Source organism: Teleopsis dalmanni, chromosome 1, assembly GCF_002237135.1.
Source record: "Teleopsis dalmanni isolate 2A chromosome 1, ASM223713v2, whole genome shotgun sequence".
NCBI classification, from domain to species: domain Eukaryota; kingdom Metazoa; phylum Arthropoda; class Insecta; order Diptera; family Diopsidae; genus Teleopsis; species Teleopsis dalmanni.
In genome coordinates, this window is record NC_051846.1 from 106,904,226 (window position 1) to 106,929,484 (window position 25,259).

General features: G+C 30.5%; 1 protein-coding gene across 1 annotated transcript; it reads left to right on the top strand.

The window, feature by feature from the left end:
- The first annotated feature begins 612 nt into the window (after nt 1-612).
- LOC119665215 (uncharacterized protein K02A2.6-like) lies at nt 613-1,830 on the top strand. Its single transcript, XM_038074506.1, has one exon. It carries the CDS (start codon nt 613-615, stop codon nt 1,828-1,830), a length of 1,218 nt encoding a protein of 405 aa, XP_037930434.1.
- Nucleotides 1,831-25,259: the final 23,429 nt, after the last annotated feature.

Here is a 25,259-nt window from a genome sequence, read left to right on the forward strand (position 1 = left end):
ATGTGCACAAAGAGCAGAACAGTCAAAAAATTCTCCAAAAACATACTCAATCGAAGGGCAATACTCACTTCAAAGAAAACCCTTTAAGCAATTCTCTTGAAAACTCTTCAGTACAAAAAATCAAAGTTTAAAAAGAAAGTCAGAAAAGAACTCGCTCAAGTCCCGAAATTCGCCGTTCAAAAAATGCTGAAAATCTGAAACTCAAAAACAAGCTAAATTAGATAGTTGCTGCCTAGACAATCCAAGCCGTTCTGTAAATAGATTTTCAGTACTAGAAAATAAGAAGAAGAAGCTGAAGAAGTGATGCAAGTTGCCAAAAAGGAGCTCAAACCTCCACCAATATTCGTAGATAGTGTGAACAACATAAATCCTCTCATAAATCTTTTGTCCTCACAAGTAGGAAACAATTTTTAACTAAAAGTTTTAAACAACGAAAAAGTAAAAATCCAAGCGAAAACCACTGAGTCTTATGTTACGATAGTAAAACAACTCGAATTGAAAAAAACTGAATTTTATACCTAAAAGCCTAAAGATGAACGAAATTTTAAAGCTATTTTGAGAAACATACATTCGTCTGTCAACACCGAGGACATTAAAACAGCTCTGGCAGAAATGGGCCATAAAGCTCTAAACATTCTTAAAGAAATTCACCGAGGTCATCAAGGCATAGGTCGTACCAAAGCCATCGCGCGGAACTACGTTTATTGGTCAAATATCGATCACGATATTGAAGCAATGGTGAAAAGTTGTTCAAATTGTGCCGCAGCAGCTAAAATGCCCACAAAAACAACTTTACATCCTTGGCCAAAACCTTCTGATTCTTGGGAACGGCTCCATATTGATTATGCAGGACCAATAGATTCATACTACTATTTGGTCGTAATCGATGCGTTCTCAAAATGGCCAGAAATTATACAAACAAAATCTATAACAGCAACTCAAACAATTTCCAGCTTGAAAGAAATTTTCGCTAGATTTGGGTTACCGAAGACAATAGTTTCAGACAATGGTACTCAATTTGTGAGTCACCAATTTCATGAGTTTTTAGCGGAAAACGGCATTAGTCATATACGAAGCAGTCCGTACTATCCCATGTCAAATGGACAAGCCGAAAGGTTTGTGGATACTTTAAAGCGAGCACTCAAAAAGTTAAATGGGAAGGGGGTAACTGCTGAAAATCTTCAAACATTTCTACAAGTTTACCGATCTACTCCGAATAAGCAAAATGAGGACAGTAAATCGCCAGCTGAAGTTTTACTAAAAAGAAATATCCGTATTAAACTTGATTTGATTAAACCAACGCTGGTGTCAGACCCAAATGCCAAGTTTAAAAACAAGTGCGATACACAACTCAAAATGAAAGCGCAATTTGACAAAAGGCACGGTGCAAAGCCAAAGTTTTACGAAAAACAAGAGCTCGTTTATGTCAATATATTCAAAAACAAACACTTTGAATGGACAAAAGGTAAAATAATCGAACGCATAGGTAACGTCATTTATAATGTTCGCTTACAAAATGGCAAACTTATTCGTGCACATGCCAATCAAATTCGTGACCGTAAAGATCAAGAAAATGAGTTATCTTTAGAAATATGTACTTCCGAAGATATCGCCAACGAAAAGTGTTTAGTTGATGCATTTGGCCTCTACGAAACAACACCTAAAGATGTGGTCGAAATAACTAACAACAACATGGTTTCGACTCCAGATCAATCTTTCAACAAAGTAACCGAGATTGCAATCCCTCAAACTGAGAAGCACAATGAGGCAGTTGTTCCGTATACCCGACCAAGGCGTACTAGACATCCTGTTGACCGTTATAAACCCTAGAATCACCGCATTGGAGATTTAATCTCAAAAGGGGAGGTGTTGGCAACTCTGCCAAGATGACAGTTGACAGATAAAGTAGAATTAACATTTTACTTCTGTCAGTTATTTTGAACTTGTGAAATAATAATAACTTGGAGTTAGTTTGAATAAATAAATATCTAAATTATACAGATATAACATGGTACTTAATATGAAACACTGAGAATCGAAAAAACCACTTCCTCTCTTCATTGTAGAACTTGAACCTCATCAAAATAACAAGGAGATCTACAGCATAAAGAATTTGATGCATAGTCGTGTCAGGCTCCTCGTCCTAAACGGGACATTCTACGGTGTAGTAACTGCCAAGACTATGGTCACACGAAAAGTTATTGTCGAAGACATCTGAGGTGCATCAAATGTGCAAAAAATTATTCTTCGTCTCAATGTCCAATCCAAGGAAGAAGTACTGAAGTCAAATGCGTCTTATGCGAAGGAAACCATCCTGCAAGTTATAAAGGTTGTTCGATCTATAAGCAGCTAAAAACCGCAAAATTTCCAAAACTAAGACCCAAACCAACATCAAATACAAACAAAGAAACTGACGAAGGAAAAGACAAAACTTCTATCCCAAAGGCTCCCAAAAGAAGTTATGCTAGCGTGCTAGTGAAACAATCACCTGAATCTATTACTATTCCAAAATCTCCGGATACAATGAGCGAAGTTCTAATAGTAGTATGTAAAGCAAATGTTAGAACAAATCAGTACGTTAATGAATATTCTTGTCACGCTGACAACTAAATTATGTCCGACAGTGAATTAAATACAGTCCTCTGGAATGCGAATGGGCTGTCAAAACGCTGTTTAGAGCTACAAGAATTTTTAAAAGTTCAAAAAGTAGACATCATGCTAATATCTGAAACACGTTTTACTTCAAAACATTATTTCAAAGTACCAGGTTATGACTTTTACCACAGTATGAATCCCGATGGAACAGCTCATAGCAGAAGTGGCATTTTAGTTAAAACAAGCATATTACACTTTGAATTGCACCAATACCGCACTGAAGAGATTCAAGCAACTAGCATTTCAACAAAAGACTGGTGTGGCCCAATCACAATAACATCAGTATATTGTCCACCAAAACACGCAACTAAGACGGCAACATATATAAAATTCTTTAGAACTCTAGGTTATAGATTTATTGCGGGGGGAGATTTTAATGCTAAACACGTTGAATGGGGCTCTCGGCTTTCAACACCCAAAGGATGACAGATAATTTCGGCTAAAAGAAGCGAAAATCTTTTAACTATCTCGTCTGGAGAGTCAACTTAGTGGCCCACGGATCCCAAAAAAACACCAGACTTGTTAGACTTCTGTGTTACTAAAGGAGTGCAACAAAATGACACATCCTATAAATCTAGCTTTGATCTTTCATCAGATCACTTTCCAGTTTTATTACGAATAAAATCGAATATACAACTTAAAGCTCAAAAATCTGCACAACAAATTAACCAACTGGGATGACTTTAGGCATACATTTAGGCATAAGTAATGACTTATTACTTGATGTAAAAATGGCACTTAAAACAGACGAAGAAATTGCGCTTGCAACCGAACATCTTATAAGGAGTATCCAATAATCAGCCTGGAGATCCTCGCCTCCAAACGTGCAAAAATTCGCTACACCATTATAGAGTACGACTCAAGAACTTATTAGAGCCAAACGAACAGCGAGAAGGTACTGGCAACAAACCAAATCCCCAAAAGATAAAAAACTTTTGAATGTGCTGATCAAAAAACTAAAAGAACATCTGAAAACAATCAGAAATTTGGAAATACAAAGAAATCTCCAACGACTTGACGCAACTACTTCCACCAACTACTTACTCTGGCGAGCAATCAAAAAAAATGCATCAACGCACAACCTACCAGTAAAAAATGAACTGGTGGGCCCGAACAGATATAAAAAATGCAAAGTATTTACGGACCATCTGTCTACAGTTTTTATTCCAAACATTAATGAAGCCCCGAATAGTATAACTGTAGTGTCATATTAACGTTGACCCCACACAATGTGCTGTGTGCGGTAATTAGCATGACACATTTACCCAAAACACTTAAGTTTCAATCCATGTGTAATTTATGACATGGAAACCCAAAAAGTCACTTTTAAATATTCAGCGAGTTAAGTAATTCGACTCGGCTTTATGTCATTTCTTTATGACAAATATTCTGCCGCATTTCAATATGCGCTTGGCTATTTGTATTTCCACATTTAGAACACATGGAAGTAAACTGTGTTTTCCGCAATCATATTGCATGCATTGCAGATGCAATATGATCGCCCGTAGTATTACTATTTAAAAAGTGTGTCATTGAAACACATGATAGTTGACCAATAGAATAAGTAGGTAAAATTAGAATTATGTATTATTATAACCAATAGAATTTAAGTATATAAGAATTATGTTAATAGATAAGAAACCGAACCTTCTTGGTTCGATATAGTAAAAAGTAAAGACAGTTTTTAAGTAGATCTTGAAGTTAAAAGTTTGATTTTCAAAGTGTTAAGTTAATTGACAGAGTTTAAAGATATGAGTTGATTTTCATAGTCATAAGTTGATTTACAGTGAGTCTCAATAGAGTCTCATGAAGGATCTTAAAATGATAACTAAATAAAATAAATCATTAAAAAGAAATTTAGTGTTTTAATCAAGTATAAGTTATGTGTAGAATGAACCTTTATTACAATAACTGAAGAGATTAGAGAGGTGTTACACCAAACGCACCAATTGGACCTTCCAATACGAAAATTCTCGATTTTCGTCATGAAATTCGAAATCGAAAAACTGAAAATTAATAAAGCACCCGGTTATGACCTAATTACTTCAAAAATATTAAAGGAGTTACCGGATCAAGCAATAGTTCTGCTGTGAAACATTTTTAATTCTATCGTAACAAAAGACTTTATCCCTCCTCAATTTAAGGTGGCTCAAATTAGCATGGTACTTAAACTTGGAAAAACGGCTAAAGATGTTAATTGAAATGATGGAGTTTATCGTCTGTTTAAATTTTTTTGTTTTGTATTTTGATTCTTATCAGCTTACAGACCCGAACAATTAAACGCATTTATTTAAAAATGTTGGCAAATATTTCGTTCTTTATTAAGAACTTCATCAGTGCTATATAATAACAAACTTACTCAAGTATAAAAACCTAGATGTAAGTTCCCTAATATACCGGGACTCTCTCAAAAAATTCCAAAATTATTTAAACAAGAGGAAATAATTGATATTGTACTTTACAACTTGAAAACAACAGGAAATTTATTCTCAAAGATTAAAGACAAAGAAAAGAAAGAAAATTTGTCAAATCTTATTTATAAGATCAATTGTAATGATTGCAATAGAGCTTATATAGGAACAACCAAACAAAGATTGGCAAAAAGAGTTGGTGAACATAAAAGTACGTGTAAACGTAAAGATGATGGAAAAAAACAGCTCTTTCTGAACATTCTATTTCTAAAGGACATAGCTTTAACTTTGATGAAGTAATAATTCTGGAAATTGAAAATAATTATCATAAAAGATTAATGAGTGAAGTTATTCACATCATATTAAATAATGAACAGGTGGTAAACTACAAGAGAGACACGGATAATTTTAGCACACTTTACTCTAATTTATTGGATAAATACAAGCTAATCAAAAATAAGAGATAAATGAAAATAAAAGTCAGCTGTTAAGTTTCTTATTGAGTAATAAGAGATATAAAAAAGAGAACGTTTATTATTATCAATATTTTTGGCGGAATATTAATATTAAAAAAATTTTTTAGTTTTGTTATGCTCGTTATTTATGTCCAAAAATTGTTTATTAATTTTTAATGTGTGAATTTTAATTGTTTTAATTTTTTATTTTTATTGGTTAATACAATTTTAATTACTAATGACTATTGTGGAACAGGAAAATTATTGCATTTTATAAAAAATAAGGTATATATATTTGGATGTTAGTATTTTATCTTTAAATTAATGTTTGTTATTATATAGCACTGATGAAGTTCTTAATAAAGAACGAAATATTTGCCAACATTTTTAAATAAATGCGTTTAATTGTTCGGGTCTGTAAGCTGATAAGAATCAAAATATAAAGATGTTAAGTCATATAGACCAATTAATCTTCTACCGGTTATGTCCAAGTTGTTGGAAAATTTATACCTTACGAGATTAATGCTCATTGTCAATAGAAGGAGACTAATTCTGGAACATCAATTTGGTTTTAGAAAAAAGCAAAGTACAATAAAGCAAGTACACAGAGTGGTTAATGTTATACACACAGCATTTGACAAAAGGGAGTTCTGCCGTTGAGTTTTTATGCGCTTAACTATGTTAATGACGCGGTATAGTTCACACAGCTCATCCTTCCATCTAATTCGTTACTCGTAGCCAACGCGTAAAGGACCGTATATATTCCAAAGAACTTTTCTCTCGAATGCTCCTAACACCTTCTCATCACTGGTAATTGTCCAAGCTTCTGCACCATATAGCACCACAGGCATGATAAGAGATTTGTAGAGCGTGATTTTTGTTTGTCGAGAGAGGGCTTTATTCCTCAATTGTTTACTTAGCCCGAAGTAACATTTGTTGGCAAGAGTGATTCTTCGTTGAATCTCTTGGCTGACGCTAATTTTGATATTTAAACAGGTTCGTAAATAAACAAAGTCTTTCACGACTTCGAACTTGTAATTGTCAACAGTGACGTGGGTCCAAACACGCTCAGGAGATTTGTTTGTTGACAGAAAGTACTTTGTTTTGTTCTCATTTATCACTATCACCATTTCCATTTGCTTTCCTTGTTTTTCTAAGTTGGAAAATGCTGCACTGACTACGCGGATGTTCAGACCAATGATGTCAATGTCATCGGCATACGTAAGCAGCAATAAAATTTTGAAGAATATTGTGCCAGTATTTAAATCTGCTGCTCGAATTATCGTTTCCAACATTAGGTTAACGTAGTCACACGACAAGGAGTCACCCTCTCTAAAACTACGTTTGGTATAAAACGGGTCGGATATGTTCTTCCCGATTCTAACAGAGCTGGTGGTGTTGCTCAATGTCATTTTACATAGCAGTATAAGTTTTGCCGAGATACCACATTCAGACATAGCGGCATAGAGCGTGTTTTTAGTCGTAGTGTCCAAAGCAGCTTTGAAGTCGACAAATAGGTGGTGCGTGTCGATTTGTTTTTTTTGGATCTTCTCTAAGATTTGACGCACTGTGAATATCTGGTCTAGGGTGGATTTGCTAGGTCTGAAGCCACACTAGTAAGGTCCAATCAGATAGTTGACAATTGGCTTCAATCTTTTACATAATATGTGTGACAGAATCTTATCCCGCGATAATTGGCGGAGTTTGCAGGATCACTTTTTTGTGGATTAAAAAACTAAATTAAATTCCAATCATTAGGCATGCAATCATCCGACCATAAGTTGCGAATTAGCTGTAGCATGCATTTTGATAGCACTTCGTAACCAGCTGTAATTGTTTATTTTATAATATAATTGTTTCACTTTATAAAATAAAAGACATGTCGTGTAGAGTGTTCTTAAGAAACTGACTTTATTAAATTTTTATTCTTGTCTCTAACATAATTTCTTACAACTAATTTCCAATACAATCTTATGTATCGATTCTATTGGTTGATACTTAAATTTACTTACGTCTAATTGGTTAATCCAAATTAGACGTACATAATATTTTACAAATATAGTTTATTTACATACTGGTCATTTTAGTCATATATATTTGACAGTGGCACACATCTGGTGACCAACTGTATTGAGGACAAATCATATTGCATGCATTATCGCTTGCAATATGATCTGTGAAATACTTAACACAAATTCATGTGTTGAGCATGTCACTACCCAAATTGTCAAATGCATATTGGAATAATTAAATATGCATACAAATGTTTTGTCATATAGAAATGACAAAACAGACGAGTCAAATTTCTGACTCATAAGTTATTTCATTACTGACAATTTGGGTTTCTCGGTCATGCTTGATATTTAAGAGTTTTGGGTTGGCGTGACACATTAAATACCGCACACAACGTATTGTGTGTGATCATGGTTAATATGCCACTACACCCTCACCCTTTAAGAAAAAATTTTATTTTTGAATATTGAACAATAGTTAAGCAGGAAAATTTTTTTAAAATATTTGTTTATGTATTTATATATTTTTTGAATTGACCATGACCATAAGCAGTAATATATTTTTTTTTTTTTTTTTTTTTAAAATATATGTATATCATAAGTGTTGTAAAATTAGACAAATTGTAATTTAGTTTTATTTTCTATATGAAATAAAAAAAAAAATATATATAAATTTGAAATATTTAAATATGTAAATATAAAATAGTGACATTGTATTGATAATAATATTTTATCTTAATCTATATTTTAATTAGTATCTATATAGCTTAAATTGAGTAATTTGTGTAGATTGTATAATTTGTTTAAAAATGTTTAAAATGTTTAGCAAATATATTTTTATTCTCTTTTGAATAATTTTGTATTATTTTTGTGTAAAGTCTTTGTTTCATTACCAATGCTTATTATGACATTACTGCCTTCTATATTTATTACTTTATATGGACCTGTATACGGTGACTTAATTTCGCGACTTAATTAACACTTCGTCACCTATTTTCAATTTAATCGGCCAACTATTTTTCTTAGATATTTCTTTTCTTTTTGTTTTAGCTTCTATGCTAAATTTTCTTGCTTGTTCAATTGATAACCTAAGTCGTACTTTTAACTCATTTGCATAATCGTCTAAGTTGAATATTCCATGTTTATTTTCTATGTTTTCATTATGTAATGCTGGTAGTTTACCAAATACTAATTCATGCGGGGTATAACCTGTCTCAACGTGTGGAGCAGTATTATAGGCGAATGTGTAGTATGGTAACCATTCGTCCCAGTCGTCATCATTAGCAAAGTTTAGCAAATATTCGTTAAGTACCCTATGGTTTCTTTCTATTGTTCCTACCGTTTCATGGTGGTATGGAGTTGAAAAAATTTGTTTTATTCCTAAAATTTCTGTAACTTTAGCAAGCAATTCATTTACAAATTCTGTTCCTCTATCAGATTTTAAAATCTTAAAGGAGCCGAATTTCAGTATGAGTTGTTCTACTAAAGTTTCAGCTATTGTTTTGGCTTCTTTGTTTATGATTGGATATGCAATTATGAATCGACTTAATTCACATTGCATTGTTAATATATATCTGTAACCATTGGATGGTCGTAATGGTCCAACAGTATCGATTTCTACTGTTTCGAAGGTTGTACTCGGAGTTGAAGTAATTTGAAATTCCTCACGGTTTTGTCGGATTTGTTTGTTCCTTTGACATTTTTCACAAGTGGTTACATAGTTATGAACCATCTGTTTCATCTTTTTCCATGTATATTTTTGCTTTAGTTTGATATAAGTTTTGCGAACTCCTAAATGTCCGCTATGAGGATTGTCATGATATTCCTCAATTAATCTGAATCTTGTCATGATGTCAGCTATGTTTACTGGTTTCTTGTATAACAATATTTTTAATCTATGTTGACTTTTACTTTTCATTTCACGTTGCAACTTATTAAACATTTCTTTAAATTTGTTTTTATCCATGGATGTTATTATTATATCTTCATCGCTTAGCGCTAGCATTGTTATATTTATTTTTTCTAGTTCGGAAATCAGCTTCACCATAATCGAAATCAGCTTCGGAGGTATTTCGCATAATTCCACAGTGACTTTTTTGTCATCATATCTTATGAATTCATCTTTATCTTTACTTATAATTTTAAACTGCAGTGTTTTCATACCTCGAATATCACTAATAGAAGTGCAATCCCAACAATAGAGTTGATCAGGCTCAATTGGTTGTGCCTCTTTTTGTGTATTCATTTCGGTAGTTTTATTGGCAGAGCTATCATTGGCTGCTGCGGCGCGCGCTTTACTTCTAGTCGTTATACATATTTTAGCTTTTTCTTTTACATGATATATAGTTTCTTCATCTTCATCCGGATTATTCAATTTTCGGCTGGACATCTTGTCTTCGGTTGTAGGTATCAAATTCCTTAAAATGTTACTGTCTATTCTAATTCTAGACAGGGCATCAGCATTAGTGTTAATTTTTCCTTTTTTATATATTATTTCAAAATCATAATCTGATAAATCGATCCGAATCCTTGTCATTTTTGAAGAAGGATTCTTGTGGACAAATAATGAAATCAAGGGTCTGTGGTCAGTAACAACGTAAAAGTGTTTGCCATACACGTATGGTCTGAAATAGTTTATTGCCCAATGTATTGCAAGTAGTTCCTTTTCAATGACTGGTTTATTTAAGTCATGTTTTTGTAAGGCTTTGCTTGCATAGCAAATTGGCATATCTGAACCTATGTTACCTTGAGAAAGAACTGCACCAAGGGCATAATGAGAAGCATCCGTTGTTATTATGAACGGTTTATTGAAATGTGGGTATTTTAATATTGGTGGACTCATTAAAATTGATTTGAGATTTTCGAATGCTATATCGCATTCAACCTTCCAAATAAATTTTGACTCTTTTTTAACAACATATTCAGGGGTTTTGCTATTGACGCAAAATCTTTGATAAAACGTCTGCAATAATTACAGAAAGCAATATATCTCCTAACATCATCTACAGTCGTAGGTTTAGGATAATCTTGAATGACTTTGTATTTGGCTGGATCTGTTTTAACGCCATGTTCAGTGATTAAATGACCTAAATATGTAACTTCGTGTTTCAGAAAGTTGCATTTTTCACGATTTAGTTTTAAATTGTAATCACTTAATCTCTTGAAAACTTTTTCTAGATTGTTATTGTGATGTTTTAGGCTGTTGCCGAAAACAATAATATCATCGACATACAAAAATGCTTCATTTTCAAGGCCTGTTAACGCTAGCGTTAGCATGCGTTGAAAACTATTCGAACTTATTTTAAGACCAAAAGGTGGTCTTTTAAATTCGTAGTGACCATTGACGGTCGAAAATGCGGTCTTTTGCATTGATACTTTATCTATTGGAATTTGGTGGAATGAGCTGGTCATATCCAAAGTTGAAAACTATATTGCTTTTCCAAGCAAGTCAAGTATGTCTTCTAGACGTGTAAGAGGGAATTTGTCATTCACAATTTTGTTGTTAAGTTTCCTATAATCAATTACGAGTCTCCACTTCTTTTCATCATCTGACGATTTCTTCGGTACCAGTAAAATTGGTGAATTGTAGGGACTCTTGGAGGGTTGTATGATATCATCATCAAGTAATTTTTGAACTTGTGATTTAATAACATCATTATGACTTTGAGGTAATCTGTAATTTTTTATGTATGTTGGAACATCGTCTGCAGTAGAAATATGTTCTGTGTAGAAATTGTTGCAGGATATTTGTTCTCCTTCCATTAAAAATATGTCTTGGTATTTAGTTACCAATGATACCAATGTCTCATCATCACATTTGTTGTATTGGGTTCCTAACTGTAGTTTGTTTAAAAGGTTTTGTAAACGCAGTTTGTCAAATTTATTACAAGAGTTTTTATTAATTTTGTAATAATTCTTTAGTGGACGGGTTTCAAATTTTAGTGTATTAAGGGTACCACTGTGTTCATTCGTATTTAAAATTCGAACATGACAGTTTCCTCTTGCTGGGAGTATTGTATTTGCGCTGAAAACACCCTTGTCAATTCTTGAGAAATTAACAATGTGTCTTCATCAAAATACAAGTCTATAGGTAATATATGTTCTGCTCTTGCTTATAGAACAATTGGTTTACAATATATAGGAACGGTTATTTGTTGTTCTTTGTGGGTAACTGTTAAAGAGAAGGTATAATAATCAATATTACATTTAAAGTTGGTTAGAAAATCTCTACCGATGATGCCATCTACTTCAATTGGAAAGTCCTCTTCTACCACCGAAAATTTGTGCTGTATTGTTATATCTTCAAATTTCATTTGAAGAGTCGTGATGCCTAAGGAATTTCTGTAATTGTTGGTGATACCAACTAATACACATGTTCTATTTGAGTCGTAGTTTAAATTAAATTTGTTTCTAATTATTGACACATCTGCTCCTGTGTCGATTAATAATTTAATGTAAGTGTTAGTGTTGTTACATTGAACTTCTATATAGTTAGATATGTTAGGGTTAAATTTTTTTTTTTTTTTTTATTTATATTTAAACAAAATGAAGAGTTTAAATTTACAACAACTAGTCATATTGACTAACAAGAGGTTTTTTTATTACAAGTAAGTTTATCTAAGTCTATCTAGGGTGAGCAAATAGATACGAACTAGTCATCTCCTTGCTGGTTGAAACGCCTCAAAAGGTCATTAGGTTTGAAGCGGCATAAGCGTCTGTGAGTGACATCACAAAGTAGCGCTGGAATGGTGCTGTTTAAGTGTTGTCTCAGCCTGTCATAATGTTTTTTAGCAGCCTTCTGAATTTCTTGCTTGACAGTAGGTATTTCAAGGTCACGATGTAGATCAGAATTTCGCACGTACCACGGAGCGTTAACTGCCTTTTAACCTGATTGCTTTGTTTTGAAATCTTTGCATCATATCTATTATATGTTTTTTCGCACAACCCCAGATTTGGACACCATAGAGCCAGACCGGCTTGAAGACTTGTTTATAGATCATAAGCTTGTTTTGCTGAGATAATTTAGATCTCCTTCCAATAAGCCAAGTTAACTTTTTGTATCTTATTTTTAGCTCATTTAATTTTTTCTTGACGTGTACCTTCCATCTCAGTTTGGCATCTAGACTCATACCCAGATATTTCGCAGAATTTGCAACTGGAATTTTTACGCTATTTAGAAATAATGAAATTTGATTTTCTCTTTTGTTAGTAAAGTCTACATGATTAGATTTTGAACTGTTTACTATCAGCTTCCATTTATTTGTCCATTGTTCAATTTCTTGAAGAGCGATTTGAAGCTTAGTGGTAGACACCTTGTTGTTTGGACCTGTAGCCATTAATACCGTGTCATCTGCAAAAGTTCCAACAATACATCTTGGATTCACTGGCAAATCATATGTGTACAGCAGGTACAGCAATGGGCCTAGTATACTCCCCTGAGGGACCCCGCGATTTATAGGATATAATTTCGAATACGCGTCAAGTAGTTTAACTCGATAGTACCTTTCGCCAATATACGATTCCAGTAGTTTACAATATTGCTGTGGCAGGATAGTGTTTAACTTATATATCAGGCCAGAGTGCCAAACCCCGTCAAAAGCCTTTGATATATCCAGAAACACAGCTGAACAAGTTTCTTAGTTTTCTAAAGCCTTTTCTATTTCGTGCCTAACTCTGTGTACTTGTTCGATTGTTGAGTGTTTTTTCCGAAATCCAAACTGATGATTTGGGATAAGATTTCTTTGACAAAGTACTTTTTCAAGTCTTTTACAGATATCTGTGCAAGTTTGGCTACTCCTTTTGGAGGTAGCTTTTTCAACACTTCACTAGTTATGGGGTCATATCCTGGTGATTTCTTTAATTTCAATTTTTTGATTTCCCCAGTTACTTCTTTATTTTTTATCCGCAAAATAGCTTCATCATCTATGTTGTTATTTGGCTCTATATGATAGGTTTCTTCTTGATTGAAGGTATTACTTAAATATTCAGCCAAAACGTGTGCCTTTTCAATGTTGCTTTTCGCCCATTCATTATTATCTTTTTTTAATGGAGGATTATAAGTGATCGGTCTTTTATATTTTTTCATAGCTTTCCAGAGAGAATAGTTAGTTTTGCTATCATATGTCAAGTTTGTAAGATATTTCTTAACATTTTCATTTTTAAAATTACTGATTTATCTTCTTAATTTTTGAGTGGCATTATTAAGGTTTCTTTTATCTTGCATTAATCGTGATTGTTGCCATTTTTTACGTAGTTTTCTTTTATTATAGACTAGATTTAAAATTTCGACCGGATAGTTTTTATCAAATTGCTTACTATTCTGCAGTGGAGAACTGCGCCATGCCGATTTTTGAACCAAGCTTGTAAAGCAATGCGTTACACTCTCTAGGTCATTTATACTTCGTATTTTACAGGATAGGTCAATATTTTCATTTATCTGGGCCTTAAAATAATTGCAGTCTGTTAAACGGTTTGTTAGTGTCGGTTTAGGTAGCGTAGATAGAATATTACATCCATAAGTAAGCAATATTGGAGAATGGTCAGAATTCAAGTCAAGTCCTGTTTTAACTTCAATGTCTCTTTTTTGAATTTTATTTACAATAAAGAAATCAATGACATCAGGTAATTTATTTGTATCAGTTGGCCAGTATGTTGGAGAGCCAGTGGAGAGAACTTCAAAACCTGTGGCCTGGCATGCTTTAAGTAATTCCTTACCCTTTGTGGTATTTAGTCTTGACCCTCATTGAACATTTTTTGCGTTAAAATCACCACCAATTATTGCTTTATATTTGTGTAATTTTAATAGATCTATGTATTGTTCATATTTTACGTTATGTCTTGGTGGACTATAGATGGACGTTATTTGTATTTTGGAACCACTCTCTTCAACTGCAACGGTTGTTGCCTGGAATTCTTCATTAGAGAGTTTATTATCTTGATAATGCTTAATGTTGGATTTAATTATAACGGCACTTCCGCCTCTAGCATTATTGCTTGGATGAATAGTATGATAAATATTATGGTTTTTAAAATTGATATACGATTCTTTTGTAAAATGAGTTTCGCTTATTAGGCATATGTCTATATTTTCTGTTTGCAGAAGTAATTCTAATTCGTTTTTGTGTTGAAGCAAACCATTTGCGTTCCATTCCATAATTTTAAGAGCAATCATACAGATGTACAGTTATGTTTTTGTTCTAAGTTGTCTAGACGATTTTCTATTGCCATTAGTTTTTCAAGAATAACAGAGAGGACATTTTGTGATTCCTCAGATATATTTATTTTTTGGGCTACGGAGGTTGTTGGCTTAATAGCGTCTGCATATGATACTTTAGCGATTCTTCGACTTGTGTATACTATTGGTCTTTCGATATTATCTGTTTGAACTGGGACAGGAACTTTTTTTGTTTTTTGGTCTCTTAATTTTTAAAGCTCCTTTGCGACTACACAACCGCGATATGACGCTGGGTGTTGCTCCCCACAGTTGCAACATTTTGGTTGACTATCATCGGGTTTTTCACAATTTATAGTTTCATGCTTACCTGCACATTTCACACACCTAGGCTGCTTTTGACAGTAGTTTTTGGTATGGTTGAAAGATTGACATTTGGTGCACTGCGGGATAAGTTTAGAGGGTTTTATTGTTTCTATAGATACTATTGTATTTAAGATTTCTTTGATTTCATGGATTTTGTTCGTATCTTCTACTGACTCAAAGGTTAAGATGAACATATCCAGTGGTTTCTTGGTGTTAAATTGTAGCTTATTAAGTGCGCTGACAATTTTAAAACCCTTTTTTGCAAGGTCGCCTACAATATCTTTAGGGTCGCATGAGTGATGCAGGTTTTTTGCTATAACTCTTATTGGTCTAAGCTGTTTATGTTCATAAGAGTGCCATGAGAGATTTGCTTCATTTAGAGCTCGAGTTACTTCCCGATAATCGTTACCATCGAAAGTGCTAATTTTACATAAGTCGTTATTCATTAGTTTCAGCAAAAATTTATTTTTGGTTTCCTTTGTAATAATTTTTCTTATGTGATTGTAATTATCAGAGACAGTTACCATAATTGGAGGTGGACGAAGCTTGGTTGATGTCTTTTCCGTTTCATTAGAATGCTTTTGTGTCACATTGTTGAGAATTGGTGACACACTTGGAGATGTAGTAGCTTTGCGCTTTTTTGAGGCTCTTTTATTATTTTTTTTAACGATCCAGTCGGTTTCTCGAGCAAGCTCTTCCTCGTCTGTTTCGAAAGTTATGGTGGTTTGCTCTTTCGGAGCATTGTTGTTCACAAGTTGCGACTTTAATTTTTGGTTTTCACTTTTGAGTTAGATAATTTCTTGATGAAGTTTGCCGCATAAGACTTCTAATTCTCTCATTTTTTTATTAAGAGCTTCATTATTTTAGTCATTAGTGTGGCTGGTATTTGTGGACATGTTAATTTCGTATGGAACTATATCTTTTGGACTGTTTGGAGAAGTTATGTTTAAATTATTATTTTTATTACTAATTAATTTAATTTTATTTGCTATAGCAATCTCACTAGCGGTTTTTTTAATGTTTATTTCGGTTTTCGATTTACCTATAGTTTTGTTTATAGGTTGATCGTTTATTTTAATGTCTTCTGCATTAAACGTTATGTAGCCATTTAGGCCATTTTCACTTATTAGTGAATGTCTTCGTATATTACTTTTACAATTGTTCATAAAAAATTAAATTTTAAAAGAAATAAATTTTTTAGTTTGGTGATCACTGATTATATAGTATATATATAGAATATTAAATTTTTACAAAAGAATTAAAAATATACACTGTGGCAACGCCACTTTTATAAATTGCAACTTTCGTTAAAGAATAAACAAACAAATGCTGTCTCTATCAGCTGTTTTGAAAGTATTAGTAACTAAGAATTTTATTGCTTTTGATTAATTTGTTTTGATTTTTTTTTTTTTTAATAAAATTAAAATTCAGAAATATATTTTGTAATTTAAACATATAAACCGCACTTATGCTGACACGGATATTTAAATTTGTTTCTTTAAATTTTAGATTTAAATTTAGATAAAAATTTAAATCTTAGGGTTAAAAGAGTAGATATTTTTATTCAATTTACCAGAGGTGAATTCTACTGGTTTCCCTCTGGTGGATTGTAGTTTTCCTGTGCTGATGTTAAACGAATCCTTTCGTTCCCAACATTGTTTCTGTTGCTGTTTCTATTAGAGTTATATGTTTGTCTTTGGTTATAGGTGTTGTTCTGGTTATTTTGGCCATTATATCGGTTTCTGTTATTATTGTTATATCGTTGATTTCTTTGACCTGGGCCCTGTTGCACCAACACTTTTCACTTTTCACTTTGCAAATTTTTATGAGTTTTTGAGCATTTTTCTCTCATTGAGAACATAAAGCATTAATTTGAGAATTGAGTTATGCAAAGTTTTGAAAACACTCAAAAAATGCAAAGCGTTGCTCCAAAGTACTTTTTAATGAAAAGTAAAGTATGAAAAGAAAAGTGAAATATTTGACAAAAAACTGGTTTCTTTGCAGTTTCTGTTGCACCAACACTTTTTACTTTGCGCTTTTCAAAAAAACTGCAAATGATTAATTCACTTTGCAAATTTTGCAAAGTGATTTCTTTCAATGCGTAAAATGAAAGAAATCATTAATAAATAAATAAAAATAGTTTTAAAAGAATAGAAATAGGAAATTAGTTTAAGCAAATATTATTGCTGTTTTTGAAATAAATTTAGTTGCAATAATTAAAGGGATATATTACCGGACAATACTTTTAAATTGTGAATTAAAGAGTTCAGTTTTTAAAAAAACTTTATAATACATTTAATATAAATATTTTATGTGAATTATTGTTCAAGCATGAACACTTATTTATTATAATGAACAGTTTATTATTATTATAAGTCTGTTATCGTTCAAATTCTCAGAATTATGAACTAAGAAAAAACATGGGTAAAAAATATCCTATAATAGCTAACATTGTGACATTTTTAAATATCTAATTATCCGTATCTAATTATGATAATAAAAATATATTTCTAGAGACAATAGAAGAAAAAATCACAAGTACCTGTACTTCCGTCGTTCTTTAAACCTTTTTTGAAATGTAATTAAGAATAATACAGTCCACTAAAATTAGTGATAACAGACAACATATTATTTTAACGTTGATAGTAAAATTAGTTAAGTTAGTTTTAAGGTAATTTTGTATAAATTGAGAGAAATTTTCTAAATAAAATCAGTAATTTAGGGCCTGTTCAATAATGAACATGTTTTATTATTCAAATTACTAATATTCAATTTCATATTCATCTTATATTAAGCCATTCTGTCTTAATAAAGGCGCTGGCAATATGTTCAATAATGAACATGTTATTTTAAGACAAATGCCAGTTTTCTCTTTAAAATCATAAAAAATTATATTAAAATTAAAATAATGCACAACTGTGCATATTAAACACGCTGGCAGGATGTCCTTAAATTGATAGTTTATTATTCCAAGCCTGTTATAGTTTAAATGCTTAGAATTATATACGAAGGAAAAAACACGGGTAATAAAAAACCCAAAACTAAAATAGTAACATTGTAGAATATTAAACACATTTTAAAATACATTTTATGATACACGGCACCGTATCGATAATAAAAATATATTTGTAAAATAATAAAAATCCTACGTGCCGGGATTTTATTGTATCCTTTTTTGTAATTAATACAGTCCACTCAAACAAGCTATAACAGGTAATAAATATTGTAAATTAGTTAAGTTAGTGTTAAGATTATTCTTGTATAAATACAGCATACTTTTTAAAATAAAATCAGTATCGACTGAATACTCAGATTGTAAACTTCGTCTTCTATTTTTATCCAAACATTTTTGGTCCTTCAAGCCGGATCAGGGCCTTTATGCGTACGTTTCTTTTGTATTAGGATAATACACAGCGACAAGTAAACAATACTTTAATAACTTATAATATTTTAAAATTAAATAATAATGACAGATTTTCAACTAAATTTTTATATAAAAGCAACTTATTATATATGTTAACTTTGTTTTTCAATATAATTGTTGTTAAAACACCTCATACCCATACTCTTTACATATAAATTCTTTTTTTATAGCAAAATAAATTAAAAGCATAAAAATTGTCTCTATGTAAATTGTACACAACTTCTTTATCTACGATTCAATGTCAATAAAAGAAATCGTATACAAAAATTTTGTGTTTTGTATTAATATATAACATATAATTGTACTAAAATTATACAAATATTACAAATTGTAATAAAATAAATTATTAAAATAAAATATTATTTTAAAAACTTTTATTTTAAACAATAATTAAACTCATAAGTACATACTATGCATAAATCATGTACTCATAGCATCAAAATATCAAACAAACAAAAAACATACAGAATCGAAATGCTTTCAAAGACCAATACAAAATGAAAGTGATCTAATTTTTTGGTGCAACGCTTTGCTTTGCATTTTATGCAAAGACTTTGCAATGAAATTTTTATTTGCAAAGTGCAAAGTAAATTAACCAGCGCCAAGTTAGCAACGTTGCTGGAAAATGCAGGGCTGTATTTTCAAAAAATTTTTAAAAAATGATATTTTCGTTAATATAAGGAATTAAACTAAAACAAAAGGCATTATTCTTATAGAGTTTTGAAAGATCTTTCGATTGGCATTTACCAATTTGAGATACGATGCGTATTTTTTAAATTATAGGGAAAATAAAAATTGACCAAAATCGACTTCTTTTGAAAAAATTTATTTTTAGAAAAATCTAGAACAGGTACAATGTTGCATGGAAATACATCTAATAGAGAATTAATCAGGCTATCAACAGCAAAAAAAATCATAAAAATCGAGTAGACCAATTTTGAGAAATTTGATGTCAAAGTCAAATTTCTTAACTCGTCAAATTTCAAGCTTTTTAAAAAATGTAAAACGCAAAAGTATAAAAAAAACTTTCACAAAACCGGATAAATAAGAATCATTTCAATATCTCAACTAAAACATCAAAATATTATTAAAATAAGCATAAATTTTGCACATGTTCCGATATAAGTGCATTTTATTTAAATTTCGAAGGAGGTACAACCTGCACGCTTAAAATTCCTGAAACTAAATTGATCACTCTTTCAAACAAAACTAATTTCACAAAAATCGAGTAGAACATTTTTTAATTATATATGTTTAAAAAAGTGGATTTTTTACGAAAAAACCGTATGTTAACTAACACCATTCTAATAACATATTAAGGTGAAAACCTGTACAAGGCTAAAAATTCACCACCACTGTAAAGTTTATTAAAGAACTCTGTTAAAAGTATTTATAGGTGGTTGTATTCTGTGGTAAGGGGATGATTATAAAATTTAATTTATATAATAATAATATTTTAAATTTAATATTTAAATTAAATTCAAAAATATATTGCACATAAAAAACAAAAATTTTCGTCTGTAAACTGCTAACATATACCGCCATATCATACATTTTTCACTATATATTAAAAAAAAAATAAAAAGTGGTACAATGTTGCACGGTATTTTTTTAAATTTTTTATATTTTTCTAATATGAATTGATGTAAGAATTATCAAAATCGAGTAGCAAACAATAAAGATATTAACAAAAACAACTTTTGCAGCATATTCACAAATGCATTGAACTCTGTTACAGGCATTTGTTGTTGGTTATATACCAAAATATTCTAGAATATGTCTATTTTTTAAAAAAATACCGTGCAACAGTGTACCCTTCCGTAAAATTTATAATTATTTAAATTTTGATAGTGTCCCCTAACACAGAATATAACCAACAACAAATGCCTGTAACAGAGTTCAATGCATTTGTGAATATGCTGCAAAAGTTGTTTTTGTTAATATCTTTATTGTTTGCTACTCGATTTTGATAATTCTTACATCAATTCATATTAGAAAAATATAAACAATTTAAAAAAATACCGTGCAACATTGTACTACTCTTATTTTTTTAATATATATTGAAAAATGTTTGATATGGCGGTATATGTTATGCAGCTTACAGAGGAAAATTTTTGTTTTTTATATGTAATATATATTTGATTATTTTAGAAAATCTATCTACTCATTTTTAATGATTTATATACCAAAATATTCTAGAATATGTGTATTTTTCAAAAAAGTACCGTGCAACATTGTACCAGTTCGTAAAATTTATAATTAATAGAATATTATTAGTATCCCCCAACAGAGAATATAACAGCCACAAATGCCTGCAAAAGACTTCGATGCATTTGTGAATATGCTTCAAAAGTTGTTTTTGTCAATATCTTTATTGTTTGCTACTCGATTTTGATAATTCTTGCATCAATTCATATTAGAAAAATATAAACAATTCAAAGAAATACCGTCCAACATTGTACTACTCTTATTTTTTTTTAATATATATTGAAAAATGTTTGATATGGCGGTATATCTTATGCAGCTTACAGAAGAAAATTTTTGTTTTTTATATGTAATATATATTTGATTATTTTAGAAAATCTATCTACTCATTTTTAATGATTTTTATACCAAAATATTCTAGAATATGTGTATTTTTCAAAAAAGTACCGTGCAACATTGTACCAGTTCGTAAAATTTATAATTAGTAGAATATTTTTAGTATCCCCTAACAGAGAATATAACAGCCAACAAATGCCTGCAAAAGACTTCGATGCATTTGTGAATATGCTTCAAAAGTTGTTTTTGTCAATATCTTTATTGTTTGCTACTCGATTTTGATAATTCTTGCATCAATTCATATTAGAAAAATATAAACAATTCAAAAAAATACCGTCCAGCATTGTACTACTCTTATTTTTTTTTAATATATATTGAAAAATGTTTGATATGGCGGTATATGTTATGCAGCTTACAGAAGAAAATTTTTGTTTTTTATATGTAATATATATTTGATTATTTTAGAAAATCTATCTACTCATTTTTAATGATTTATATACCAAAATATTCTAGAATATGTGTATTTTTCAAAAAAGTACCGTGCAACATTGTACTCCTCGTAAATTATATATTATTAATATTTTTGATAATGTGGTCCCCTCCTACACACAGAATAAAACCACAACAAATCCTGTAACAGAGTTCAATGCATTTGTGAATTATGCTGCAAAAGTTGTTTTTTGGTTAAATCATCTTTTATTGTTGCTACTCGAATTTGCATATTCTTACATCAATTCATATTAGAAATATAACATTTAAAAAATACCCCGGCCAACATTGTACTACTTTTTATTTTTTTTTTTAATATATATTGAAAAATGTTCGATATGGCGGTATATGTTAGCAGTTTACAGACGAAAATCTTTGTTTCTTATATGCAATATATTTTTGAGAATTTTAGAAAATCTGTCTACTCATTTTTAAAGATTTATATACCAAAATATTCTAGAATATGTCTATTTTTTAAAAAAATACCGTGCAACAATGTACCCTTCCGTAAAATTTATAATTATTTAAATTTTGATAGTGTCCCCTAACACAGAATATAACCAACAACAAATGCCTGTAACAGAGTTCAATGCATTTGTGAATATGCTGCAAAAGTTGTTTTTGTTAATATCTTTATTGTTTGCTACTCTATTTTGATAATTCTTACATCAATTCATATTAGAAAAATATAAAAAATTTAAAAAAATAACGTGCGCTGACAATTTTAAAACCCTTTTTTGCAAGGTCGCCTACAATATCTTTAGGGTCGCATGAGTGATGCAGGTTTTTTGCTATAACTCTTATTGGTCTAAGCTGTTTATGTTCATAAGAGTGCCATGAGAGATTTGCTTCATTTAGAGCTCGAGTTACTTCCCGATAATCGTTACCATCGAAAGTGCTAATTTTACATAAGTCGTTATTCATTAGTTTCAGCAAAAATTTATTTTTGGTTTCCTTTGTAATAATTTTTCTTATGTGATTGTAATTATCAGAGACAGTTACCATAATTGGAGGTGGACGAAGCTTGGTTGATGTCTTTTCCGTTTCATTAGAATGCTTTTGTGTCACATTGTTGAGAATTGGTGACACACTTGGAGATGTAGTAGCTTTGCGCTTTTTTGAGGCTCTTTTATTATTTTTTTTAACGATCCAGTCGGTTTCTCGAGCAAGCTCTTCCTCGTCTGTTTCGAAAGTTATGGTGGTTTGCTCTTTCGGAGCATTGTTGTTCACAAGTTGCGACTTTAATTTTTGGTTTTCACTTTTGAGTTAGATAATTTCTTGATGAAGTTTGCCGCATAAGACTTCTAATTCTCTCATTTTTTTATTAAGAGCTTCATTATTTTAGTCATTAGTGTGGCTGGTATTTGTGGACATGTTAATTTCGTATGGAACTATATCTTTTGGACTGTTTGGAGAAGTTATGTTTAAATTATTATTTTTATTACTAATTAATTTAATTTTATTTGCTATAGCAATCTCACTAGCGGTTTTTTTAATGTTTATTTCGGTTTTCGATTTACCTATAGTTTTGTTTATAGGTTGATCGTTTATTTTAATGTCTTCTGCATTAAACGTTATGTAGCCATTTAGGCCATTTTCACTTATTAGTGAATGTCTTCGTATATTACTTTTACAATTGTTCATAAAAAATTAAATTTTAAAAGAAATAAATTTTTTAGTTTGGTGATCACTGATTATATAGTATATATATAGAATATTAAATTTTTACAAAAGAATTAAAAATATACACTGTGGCAACGCCACTTTTATAAATTGCAACTTTCGTTAAAGAATAAACAAACAAATGCTGTCTCTATCAGCTGTTTTGAAAGTATTAGTAACTAAGAATTTTATTGCTTTTGATTAATTTGTTTTGATTTTTTTTTTTTTTAATAAAATTAAAATTCAGAAATATATTTTGTAATTTAAACATATAAACCGCACTTATGCTGACACGGATATTTAAATTTGTTTCTTTAAATTTTAGATTTAAATTTAGATAAAAATTTAAATCTTAGGGTTAAAAGAGTAGATATTTTTATTCAATTTACCAGAGGTGAATTCTACTGGTTTCCCTCTGGTGGATTGTAGTTTTCCTGTGCTGATGTTAAACGAATCCTTTCGTTCCCAACATTGTTTCTGTTGCTGTTTCTATTAGAGTTATATGTTTGTCTTTGGTTATAGGTGTTGTTCTGGTTATTTTGGCCATTATATCGGTTTCTGTTATTATTGTTATATCGTTGATTTCTTTGACCTGGGCCCTGTTGCACCAACACTTTTCACTTTTCACTTTGCAAATTTTTATGAGTTTTTGAGCATTTTTCTCTCATTGAGAACATAAAGCATTAATTTGAGAATTGAGTTATGCAAAGTTTTGAAAACACTCAAAAAATGCAAAGCGTTGCTCCAAAGTACTTTTTAATGAAAAGTAAAGTATGAAAAGAAAAGTGAAATATTTGACAAAAAACTGGTTTCTTTGCAGTTTCTGTTGCACCAACACTTTTTACTTTGCGCTTTTCAAAAAAACTGCAAATGATTAATTCACTTTGCAAATTTTGCAAAGTGATTTCTTTCAATGCGTAAAATGAAAGAAATCATTAATAAATAAATAAAAATAGTTTTAAAAGAATAGAAATAGGAAATTAGTTTAAGCAAATATTATTGCTGTTTTTGAAATAAATTTAGTTGCAATAATTAAAGGGATATATTACCGGACAATACTTTTAAATTGTGAATTAAAGAGTTCAGTTTTTAAAAAAACTTTATAATACATTTAATATAAATATTTTATGTGAATTATTGTTCAAGCATGAACACTTATTTATTATAATGAACAGTTTATTATTATTATAAGTCTGTTATCGTTCAAATTCTCAGAATTATGAACTAAGAAAAAACATGGGTAAAAAATATCCTATAATAGCTAACATTGTGACATTTTTAAATATCTAATTATCCGTATCTAATTATGATAATAAAAATATATTTCTAGAGACAATAGAAGAAAAAATCACAAGTACCTGTACTTCCGTCGTTCTTTAAACCTTTTTTGAAATGTAATTAAGAATAATACAGTCCACTAAAATTAGTGATAACAGACAACATATTATTTTAACGTTGATAGTAAAATTAGTTAAGTTAGTTTTAAGGTAATTTTGTATAAATTGAGAGAAATTTTCTAAATAAAATCAGTAATTTAGGGCCTGTTCAATAATGAACATGTTTTATTATTCAAATTACTAATATTCAATTTCATATTCATCTTATATTAAGCCATTCTGTCTTAATAAAGGCGCTGGCAATATGTTCAATAATGAACATGTTATTTTAAGACAAATGCCAGTTTTCTCTTTAAAATCATAAAAAATTATATTAAAATTAAAATAATGCACAACTGTGCATATTAAACACGCTGGCAGGATGTCCTTAAATTGATAGTTTATTATTCCAAGCCTGTTATAGTTTAAATGCTTAGAATTATATACGAAGGAAAAAACACGGGTAATAAAAAACCCAAAATTAAAATAGTAACATTGTAGAATATTAAACACATTTTAAAATACATTTTATGATACACGGCACCGTATCGATAATAAAAATATATTTGTAAAATAATAAAAATCCTACGTGCCGGGATTTTATTGTATCCTTTTTTGTAATTAATACAGTCCACTCAAACAAGCTATAACAGGTAATAAATATTGTAAATTAGTTAAGTTAGTGTTAAGATTATTC

Excerpts from the sequence above, each read along its gene's own strand:
- LOC119665215 (XM_038074506.1), top strand. The coding sequence starts at position 613 with ATGGGCCATAAAGCTCTAAACATTCTTAAAGAAATTCACCGAGGTCAT.